The following is a 10995-nucleotide window of genomic DNA, read 5'->3' on the forward strand; positions in this document are numbered from 1 at the left end:
TCGCTTCCAGAAACATATGTCAGATACCCAAAGGACCCTCTCAGAGGCCTAGGAGGCAATCCCCCTTCCAAGAGGCCGATCCTTGCCTTCTTTGCTGGGAATATGCATGGATATGTCCGTCCTATCCTGCTGCAATACTGGGAGAACAGAGACCCTGACATGAAAATTTTTGGTCAGATGGGCCACGGATCCAAGGACAAAGTGAAGTACATCAATTACATGAAGAGCAGCAAGTATTGTATATGTGCCAAGGGTTATGAGGTCAACAGTCCTAGGGTGGTTGAGGCCATCTTCTACGAATGCATCCCTGTGATTTTATCTGACAATTTTGTGCCTCCTTTCTTCGATGTTTTAGAGTGGGAGTCATTTGCTGTTTTTGTCCCAGAGAAAGATATTCCTAATTTGAAGGAAATACTGCTTTCAATCCCAGAGGCCCGGCTCCGGCAACTGCAGCTGAGAGTGAAAAAGGTGCAAAAGCATTTTCTTTGGCACAGTAAGCCTGTGAAGTATGATCTATTTCACATGATACTTCACTCCATTTGGTACAACAGAGTTTTCCAGATCAGAGTGTGATACAGAGATGTGAGTAGGAAGGAACTGAAAGAATGGAGGTTGGAAAAGAAAACAGATGGGTACTGCAACAACCAGAGACATTATCATCAGAATCGCTGAACACTGCGAGGTAGTCTGTAAATTTTTTGTAGTGAGCATTTCACAAATAAACTTGAGGGGAGAGACTAGTGGTAGAATAAAGTAGCCTGTACAGTGTATATTTTTGTACATTTTGCACTCCCCAAGTTTCCATGGGTAAAAGAAAAAAAAAAAAAAAAAAAAAAAAAGAGTTCCCATTTCCCATGGTGCAGAAGATTTTATATTTTTGTTCATATAAAGTTCATGAAAACTAACAGGTCAATCCTGTTGAGACTCAAAACTGGATGGATAATGGTGGTTTGCATGATAGTCAAGTAAAATCCGGTAAAAGAACCTTCCAAACTCCAGTCCATGGTGTTCCCCTGTTCGGCCTTGCTGTAGCAAAAGGTTTGAGTTTCCCTTCGATGCTATGGCCATCGGTACTGGATTGCAATAGGGAGGGGTAATATCGACTTTAAATTGGGAATGAGAGTATAATGATAGTACAAGATTTCAGTCATGGGGTCATATTACCTTTTGGTGAAGGAAAACTTAACCCTTACACGAATATGAGGAAAGGTTGTTGACATTGGTGGTTGAGGCCATTCTTTCCCATTCTTCAGTCTCCTCCTTACTCTATTTTTGAGTAATTGTGGGATTAAGTTCCTCTCCAGCCCCTTCAATCCTTCCAGCGCATCTGACAGTTGGAGGAAAGCTGAATGCGTCCTAAGGTTCTCCCAGCCATTAGATGTCCGTTGGAGTGTTTGGGAGGATTCATACGCATTGTTGTGCATCTTGAACATGGATTCATGACCTTCAGTAACAAACTCATACCATCCATTGGGTCTAGCCTGATGCACCCTCCTCATTGGCAGGTTTTCCACTCCACCATCTAAGTTTTAGGAATCTCAGTGATTTGACTAGTCTTGGAGATCAATACTGATTCGGATTGCTCTGTATTGGTCTGAATTGGATAGATTTACCCTTGGTCCTTATTGATCCACTGATATAGGATCACTTTAGAATCCACCCTCCGCCTATACTTGTACAAACTAAGAGGTTCTGCCGATCCGATACTGGTTCCTAGAACCATACCGGCAGCTCGGTAAGGTGGGAGCGTTCTCCCAAAATGTCAAAACGGTTTCATATACAGGGACAAAGAGGTCATTTTACGTGAGGAGAAGAGTGATTGATAGAGTACTAGTATACCTTTTGCTGCCACCGGATGCCATGCCAGCAACTCCTCTAACTCTCACTGTCCCTATCTTATTCCATGATTGGTGAGTTCATAAGGAACAGATGTCCCTCTCGTGCGTGGAAGGTACTAGAACGGGTAGGTGATCCGAACTCTTAATATATTAAAGGGTAATTTACACTACCACCCCCTAAAAAATGCCACAATTAGAGAGATATCCTATGCATAATACCAAATTATGCTCGGATCCCTTATCGTCAGTCGCTGTACAAAATATATCACAAATGCTGATCTGAGTTGGTATATTTTTTATAAAAACCAAAATACCCTTCTAAAAATTGAAATACCTAATGTACCCTCACATAACCCCATAACCCTAAATAAAAAAAAAAAGACCTCCATCCCCATGTAACTATGCTCTTCATCCCAAAGCCTTCACTCTCGGTGAAGAGCAATAGCGACGGGTGGCGATGGAAGTCTGTGTTGCATCTTTCTGTGCATAGGAAATCCTCCTTAAACTTCATGATGAAGGTGAGTGAAGGTTAGGGGTAATGAAGGACTTGGGTAAAATATTAATTGATTATGTGTTTTAGTCAAAAAGATATAGCGATCATTTCAACACTTCACTTAATAACAACTAATGATAAGAGATACAAATGTAATTTAATATTATGTGGTGCCTCTCTAATTGTGACATTAGGATGGCGCTACAAGGGCTGTGGAAGATGAGATAAAATAATGATATAAAAAAATAAATATAATAATAATAATAATAATAATAATAATAATAATAATAATAATAATAATAATAATAATAATACATTAAAGAAATTGACAATTATTGTCCCTGATCCAGTGTCCATTGCTCTCTCCATTAAATTAATCTGATAAAAAAATTTTAATTATCTCTGCTCCTTTGGTCTTCCACTTGATTTCTTAAGCTTAAACTCAGCTCAGAGGGACTGCAGAAATTAGGATTTCTTGTAACGCTCATGCACCGATCACCTGGTTCATCTGAAGGACGGTTGTTCAAAATTTCCTGAAGCACATTAGAGGTTACATTTACTCTTTGCCACGTTCTCTGTTTGAACTGTGAAAGTTCACGGATGTCTATTGCCTACCATCCCTCCCCACCACCCCCACAAAAAAATTTAAAAGAAGAAATGTGGATTGGGCTTCCTTTTAATTATGTGTTTAGCTGCTTAAAATGCCTCAGTCTCTTTTGAGTCGTCCATCTTTGATTATCATTTCAGAGTTAAATTTGTTCTTTTGTCATTCTTATAGCTCTAGCTACTAGATTCAGAAAGTTCAGATCTTTTACTTTCTTCCTTTTTTCTGGGTTTTCAGGAAACTGAAATTTCTGATGGAAACCCAGTAGTGTAGAGATTAGAGAATCTCTCCAAGTGAACCCCCAGAGGAAAAAGGTAACACTGATGCATGTTACTTCATTATCATGAAACTGAAGTTAGTATAGTTTGATTCATTTCCATTATTTTTTTTTCAAGTATTGTTGTTCCAATTCTTGGTGAGTGACATGGGGCTACATTTTGTTTATCCCTTCTTCCCACTGAGATTTTTTTTTTGGTAACACACTTCCCACTGAGAGGTGAGAGACTTTTTTGCTGTCAAATGTATGTTATTCTGTGTTTATCTGCATAAACTGTGTTGATATCAATGTCTGTTCAATGTTTGAAGTTCCTGGCTCAGAATAAAACTGACCATGTGTTTCTGGATTGATTGTTGTAAATCTGTTATGTTACCAGTGCACACTTCTGTTTTTCTTTTAGTTTCCTTTTCCTTCTTTAATCTTCCTCAACTGATTGTTAAGGCTTCTTTAAATTTGCAGAGTTGAATGAGGTTGAGAAATTGGTTGCCTCAAGCTAATTCCATGATTTTCTGGCCTTTTTGGTTAGAAATTGCCATTTAGTGATATGGAGAATGCACTTCAAATTCAAAAGATTTGCCTGTTTGAAACCAAGAGAGTGCTTTTTGTTATAGGGATCATTGCTATAACTATTATACAGTTTCAGTCCTTGATCCTTCCCCATAAAAATGTTCTTTTCTCTGTATATCCTGATGGTAACGTTGCAGAACTTAGAAATTACACCTTTCCAGTGGAAGTTTCTTCCCCTAAATCTGCCATGGTTGATCACTCCTCTTTTCTCAATGACATAAACATGATTAATTCATCTGTCACCATTGGGGTCGTGAAAAATAATGATAGTTCCAACATGGGAAATGGTACTGCTAATGATAATGAAACAGAAGGGAAGGATGGAGGCATAGAGATTGATTCGACATTGGAAAAGAACAGTGGCCGAGAAGATGCTTTTGAACTAGATGAGGATATGAACCTGGATGAAGAACTTCCATCCAAAAAATCTTTAGACATGGATATGAATTTCGAATTTGAGTGTGTCAAAGATCTGGAAAGTGATAATAAACTAGAAGGAAAGGCTGGAGGCATAGACAGTGATTCTGCAATGGTAAAGGATAGAGGCCCAGATGATGCTTTTAAACTAGATGAGGATACACAACCAGATGAACAACTTTCACCCATGAAAGTTTTAGACCTAGATACTAATTTCAAATTGGAGGGTGTCAATGGTCCAGAAAATGGTCTTACACTAGAAATGGGTAGAGAAGAACACAACCTTTCTCTTGAGCACTTTGTGAAATCCCTCAATCCAGATAAAGAATTTTCATCACCCATTGTCGGAGAACCACATACAGGTTTGATGATAGCGAACATTGGCAGATCAGTCACTAGTTCCTCATTGCCTCCGCTTGTGTTGCCACCTTTAGCTTCTTTAAGTAATGCAAGCATTCTGAGAACCTCAGGTGTGACTTCAAAAAATTCCATTAATTCTGTCACCTCCAGCATAGCTACATTGCAGAAGCAGGCAACAGATATGCAATCAAATTATACTTGTAGGGAATTGAAAATTGCTCTAGCCGCTTCTAACAATAATCCCACAGTGACTAGTCATCCTGTAAGGAAGAAGATGAGGTGTATGATGCCACCAAAATCAGTAACCTCGATATCTGAGATGAACCGTTTACTGCTTTATACCCATGCTTCTCCTCGTTCAATGGTATGGTTTTGGACCTCAGTTTCTAAAACTTTAATTTGTTTAGTGAAGATTGAGTTATATGCTGAATATTTTTAATCTTTCTTTTTTGAATTGTAGAGGCCACGGTGGGCTTCAGTACGTGACAAGGAACTTGCATCTGCCAAATCACAAATCCTGAATGCTCCTGCTGTTAAGAATGACCAAGAACTTTATGCTCCTCTTTATCGGAATGTTTCAATGTTCAAAAGGTGAACTTATTTATTTTAGAAGTTAAAAAAGCTAATTAGGTGAGCAGTAACTATGGTTTATTAATATTATATTCTGGTTCCTTGACCTGTAGTAGTTATTATTGCAATTACCAACTTGCATGTGATTTCTTCCAGCATTTTTTCAATTTAAACATTGGATGCACCTTTTCTAAGGATTCCAGTTGGAGAAGAGTAAAGAAATTAAAGTTGAAGAAGCAACATTATCTAGAGGCCAAAAGGCCATATAAACCTCTGAAATACTCGGCACATTCTCTGTTTACTGGGAAGCATTTTCAGTACAGTGCTTCTTGTGAGCATTCTCTGAGATGACTCAGTTAGGAAGATCATATCTGCTTTACTCCATCCATTTCCACTTCTGGTGTGAATCTTCACTCTTTCTTATGGGCAGAGGTACTTTTCCTAGCAATTTTTTCTTTTTGTTCATGCACATACGCTGCATAAGTTTATCCTGAACTTAAAAACTGCCAAATAGTATTAATCTATGACCTCGGAACTTCTTTGAACATAGGAGATATGAAATTACAAACTTATATGGTTCCTAACTGATCTTCCATTTTTGACAATTACTTGTACCACATTAAGTGTTACAGGAGTGCGTGTTACACCAGTAGTGGTTGGATTTTGGACATCGATCGAGTTCTTGGGTTTACTTGAGCCTCAAATTTTTTATTTTTTTCTATAGAAAATGAATATATATGATTTGCGGATCATTGTAAATTTTGTGTGGAGATTCTGATGTGGCTAAGTAGGCACCATACCCACACTGTCCTAACCATGCTGGGGCAGTATCCAAGAACAAATAATTATCCAATGATACTGACCACCATAGGTTATTACTGTCAGAGAAACCTTTCTGCTTATTGAATTCTAATGCCGTGCATAAATATTAATGGTGTCTGGTAAGTATGCCCTGTTGTCTGAAGATATAGTTTTGCAGTATGTAGGAAGTTGACTGCCCAATAAACTATAATGCTACATGGGTTCTACTCTTCGTCTGGATCTTCATTCCATAATCTAAATATAAATATCTCTTCTTGCAATTTAGAGTATTTTATTTCAAAACTTCAATCTCATTACCTTTGCAGGAGCTATGAACTGATGGAACGCATACTCAAAGTATATATCTACAAGGAAGGAAATAAACCCGTTTTTCATCAGCCAATACTCAAAGGAATATATTCTTCTGAGGGATGGTTTATGAAACTGATGGAGACAAATAAACAATTCGTCGTTAGAAGCCCCAAAAAAGCTCACTTGTTTTACATGCCTTTCAGTTCACGAATGCTACAATATGAATTGTATGTACGTAATTCACATGGTCGACAGTACCTAGCTGAGCATTTGAAGAGATATACAGAATTGATTGCTGCAAGATATCGTTTCTGGAACAGAACCGGTGGAACAGATCATTTTCTTGTTGGTTGCCATGATTGGGTATGCTTCCCATGGAATTCAAGTTTCATCCCATCTTATTTCTGAAGCTTGAACCAATGCTTCAACTAATGAACATATAATTTTTCCCTTCTAAATGATGAGTTTGGACTTTGTCAGGCACCATATGAAACAAGGCACCACATGGAGCGTTGCATCAAAGCCCTATGCAATGCTGATGTTACTGGAGGCTTCAAAATAGGGAGGGATGTGTCTCTTGCACAATCATATGTACGCTTTGCAAGGAATCCTCTCCGAGATGTTGGTGGAAAACCTCCCTCCAAGAGGGCAACTCTTGCATTCTTTGCTGGGAGTATGCATGGGTACCTGCGCCCGATCTTGCTAAAGTACTGGGAGAATAAAGATTTAGATATGAAGATCTTTGGTCCAATGCGTCGTGATGTAGCAGGCAAAATGAATTACATCCAGCACATGAAGAGCAGCAAGTACTGTATATGTGCCAAGGGCTATGAGGTCAACAGCCCAAGAGTTGTTGAGGCCATCTTTTATGAGTGTGTCCCTGTGATTATATCTGACAATTTTGTGCCTCCTCTTTTCGAGGTTTTGGACTGGGATGCATTCTCTGTCATTGTCCCTGAGAAAGATATTCCCAACTTGAAGGAAATACTCCTGTCTATACCTGAGGAGAAGTATATCGAATTGCAGCTGCGGGTGAAGAAGGTGCAAAAGCATTTCCTTTGGCACATCAAGCCTGTTAAGTATGATCTCTTTTACATGACCCTCCACTCAATATGGTTCAATAGAGTTTTCCAGTTAAAGACCAGATAAGGATGTGACTAAAGTTTCAGATTGTGTTTTAAATGGCTCAATACTGCAGCAAAGAAAACAAACACTCAAGGAGATTAGAAACAAGAGGACATCAAAGTACAAAATTAATCAACTGATTTTCATCCTCATCTTATCTTTTCATGTCGAAATCAAAGTGGAAAAAGAAGAAGCAGTGCTTGAAATTTTGATGAAAAAATATGAAAAATAAATGCATCAACATGTAAATTGCTGAGGTAGGGAGGTTGGGTGACATTGTAATGTGTTTCTTCATTTCATGTACATTATTGTTCTCTGTTCAGTTTTATCAGGTCTGCAAAAAATCTCGAAGCACCAGAAAATGGTCTGCAATAAGGATGTGGTTTGCTGTTGTTGATCTGTCCATTTCATTGCAAAATTTTGAAGTAGAAGATGATGAGTGAGCCTCCCCACTGCCTCAGAGCCAACCTCAAATGTTCCACTCCAAAGGATCAATAGTAACTGATGGATGAACCGGGCCTCATAAGGTAACTTTCATCCTCAGGCGCTCCAAGTCTTGACAAGTTTCTGCTTAGTCTTGGAAGGAGCTCCAGCTCTAGTGGGAGCAAAGGACTCTGGGTTGTCTGTGTTTGGACTGTGATTGAGCTCAGCTGGTGTCTGGGATGGCAATTTGAGAGGCTGGGTGGGGGATTCAGTCACATTGGTTAGTAGGGGTGTCAAATGGTTGGTTTGGACAGGGTTTTTGGTTGGTTTTTTTTTGCATATATCGGGCCAGACCAAACTATATTGATAAAGTGATGTTTGGTGTACAAAAACTAAATTGAAGCCATTAGTTATCAATCTGGTCGTTTTGACTTTCGGTCTGTTAGGCTTTTTTTTTTTTTCCTGACGGTTCTTCATTGATCTTGTCTTAATTTAAAAAATTTGAATTTTATTGGTTTTACTGAGTATTTTTTCTCCCCAGTTTTGGTCCAAACTCTCGTTTTGATTGGTCCGGTTCGTTTAGGTTTTTTATTGGTTTCTGAAAGCCAGAACTTATATCGAACTGATAAGGAGTTTGATCAGTCAGTTTTAGTTCGATTCAATTGGCCCACTGAAACCTTAGGCTCTAAGTGAGTCGGCTAGCTGGCTTGTAATGGGTTTTCTTTGCCAACAGGAAATTTTCTATCATTTACATTTGTCTTGTTAAATGAACAGTATGAGAGACTCAGTTTCTCTTAACTCATAGTGAAGAAAGAATTTCTTCAGACCATCTCATTGGATTGGAGAAATGTATTTTGGACCTTCAATAATTGGGGATGGAAATTAATATGGCATTCACTTGTTTCAGAGTTCAATCATGGTGTTAAATCAGTAGATTCACTTTGATCTAATATGGTATCAGAGCAGATCTGCTCCATCGAGCACATCTCTTCTTAATTTTTTTTCCTTTCCTTGCTCTATTGAGCAACATCTCTTTATTGTTGTTCTACCTACTGCTGCTGTTGTTTTTCATCTCTCATTAATGTTGTTGTTGCCCCTCCCCAACCCAATTACTATAATGGAATAACTAATTGTTCTTTTACTTTATCTAAGTTTTTGCACGCCCCCTCCATCACATGTTTTTTTTTTGTTAACGACGGGTATCTAGGCCTTTGGCTTGACTAGTCCCATGGGCTCATACTGACCATACAACTGCATGGACATACCGGGATTGAATGAGAACCATTCAACTTTCATCGAAAGCAGTGAAGAGCACTAAACACTCCTGTGTGAGTAGCCCCAAGGAGGTAGCCAAGTTGACAAAGATCTTTATATGCCTTCCATCGCCTTCCATCACCAGACCTCTTCTTTTTGTTAAAAATTTTTCTAGTGATGATGGAGTTTTGTTTGAGTTTCACCTCTCTTGTATTTTTGCGAATGATTAGTGGACTAAGCATACTCTACTTACTGGTCCGAATGGCGACCTTTACAGGCTATCTACTACTTCATTTTCTCTATCTTCTATTAGTATTGCTGAACGTACCACCTATAATGGTTGGCATCATCAAGTTGGCCGTCCTCATTAGCGTGTTCTTTGTCAATCATTTAAGTCAACAATTCACTTTTTATTTAAATCTATTCAAATAGATTAGGGAAGTGAATACCGTACTCTACCCTAATTTTTTTACAAGTTAGGCAATATTTATCGTCTATTCTACCCTCACACTCATGAGCTACAGGGATCCATTGAACATTGTCACCAACACATAATTGAAACTAGTCTTACACTTCTTGCTGACAATTCAATACCTCAGCTGTACTGCCTCTTTGCCATTGAAATAGCTATCTACCTCATTAATTGTATGCCATGTAAGGTCACTGAAGGTGTCTTTCCTTTCCAGCTCATCCATAACAAACTTCCAAACTATACTTTTCTCTACATATTTGTTGTCTTTGCTTCTCTTTTCTTCGTCCTTATAAGCCCCACCAAATGTAGTTTCGATAATCTTCGTGTGTATTTCCTTGGCTACAACCCCTTTCACATGAGTTATCATTGTATAAATATGACCTCTAATCGAATCTACATTGTTCATCATGTTCATTTTAATGAATCATCTTGCCGTTTGCCAAACCTTCCATTCTAGGCCTTGTCTCAGAATCACTCCCCCCTCTGCAACTCCTTGGGCCCCAGTTCCTTCCCATCACCCCCTTCCCCATTGTCAATACTCTCATCCCTACTGGTCCATCCAACCTTCCCACCCACCTCTCCCCTTCCACATGTGCCGCTCCACACCCTTCCCCCATCACTACAGTCTCCTTCCCCACCCCTCTTCTCCTCTCCTTCCTTCCCCCCACTCATCCCAAGTCCCACACCTGGCTAATATATGTATCACCCCTCCCCTTATTCAACAATTTTTTTAGGTAATAATTTTCTTGGCAACATATATTTAATTCCCTATTCTATTAGGATTTATCGTGTATAACTAGTCTTTCCCTTTGTGTAAACCTTTACAATGTATAGCAAGCAGAAATACTCTTGGGTCTATCATTATAGACTTAGGTAATGAACATTAAGCCATGATCTAACAATGGGCATTGTAGCAGCCCTCAAGGTTTCTGCTCTAGTTATGTGGTCCCTTTCTTTTTAGCGTGTGCAAGCTTTTGTTTGTTCTTGTTGTTAATTCTTTCTGTTGGATTGTGGTTATCATTGTTGTCAATATAGTTAGTTAGCCAACACACTCGCAAAATTATGTGAACATAGATGAAGATGATATACAAGTGTCTTAGCAATTTTGAAACGGTCAGACAATGGTTCGATAGTGTAGGAAATGTAGTGGCAATGAGAAACTGGATATATGTTAGGTTGAAAGTGATATAGATGTACTCAAGAATGTGTGGTAGTATTTGACAGTGTATCATGGTGATATTCAATGCTTGGAAGCATGTGAAACCCTTAGGTGTAGTGTGTACGGAATCTGAAAATTGAATTCATAGATTCACACAGAGGCAGAAATTTAAGAGCTATCTTTGAAAAGCATAATGAAATAACTGTGTCATACCCCAATTCCAGTAAACCCAACTTACTATGAAGAACACCAGTGGTGTAAGTGTCATACCCCACTTCCAGTAGACCCAACTTACCATTAGGAATATCGGTGGTGTGAGTAAG

At 38.8% G+C, this 10995-nt stretch overlaps 2 protein-coding genes across 4 annotated transcripts in view; both read left to right on the top strand.

The window, feature by feature from the left end:
- The window catches only part of LOC122064319, a 4907-nt gene extending 4301 nt beyond the window's left edge, over positions 1–606 (top strand). Inside the window, exon 4 of the mRNA XM_042628023.1 lies at positions 1–606. Coding sequence (XP_042483957.1) covers positions 1–573 — 573 coding nt within the window. The 3' untranslated portion in view covers positions 574–606.
- Positions 607–2721: 2115 nt separating this feature from the next.
- LOC122064320 (probable glycosyltransferase At5g03795) lies at positions 2722–8227 on the top strand. Of its 3 annotated transcripts, none has more exons than XM_042628025.1 (6): positions 2722–2880; positions 3173–3249; positions 3672–4920; positions 5017–5147; positions 6254–6602; positions 6720–8227. In XM_042628025.1, exons 3-6 carry the CDS (start codon positions 3757–3759, stop codon positions 7386–7388), a joined length of 2313 nt encoding a protein of 770 aa, XP_042483959.1. In that variant the 5' UTR covers positions 2722–2880; positions 3173–3249; positions 3672–3756; the 3' UTR covers positions 7389–8227. The 3 variants fall into 3 exon arrangements, with proteins under 3 accessions (XP_042483959.1, XP_042483960.1, XP_042483958.1); XM_042628026.1 differs by lacking the exon at positions 2722–2880 and having other exon boundaries at positions 3001–3249; positions 6720–7318; positions 7688–8227; XM_042628024.1 differs by lacking the exon at positions 2722–2880 and having other exon boundaries at positions 3007–3249.
- The last annotated feature ends 2768 nt before the right edge of the window (positions 8228–10995 follow it).

Source organism: Macadamia integrifolia, unplaced genomic scaffold (assembly GCF_013358625.1).
Source record: "Macadamia integrifolia cultivar HAES 741 unplaced genomic scaffold, SCU_Mint_v3 scaffold1606, whole genome shotgun sequence".
Classification (NCBI taxonomy): Eukaryota; Viridiplantae; Streptophyta; class Magnoliopsida; order Proteales; family Proteaceae; genus Macadamia; species Macadamia integrifolia.

Excerpts from the sequence above, each read along its gene's own strand:
- LOC122064320 (XM_042628025.1), top strand. The coding sequence starts at position 3,757 with ATGGAGAATGCACTTCAAATTCAAAAGATTTGCCTGTTTGAAACCAAG. Across the intron at positions 4,921-5,016 it reads ATGCTTCTCCTCGTTCAATG|AGGCCACGGTGGGCTTCAGT; the intron begins GTATGGTTTTGG and ends TTTGAATTGTAG. Across the intron at positions 5,148-6,253 it reads AATGTTTCAATGTTCAAAAG|GAGCTATGAACTGATGGAAC; the intron begins GTGAACTTATTT and ends TTACCTTTGCAG.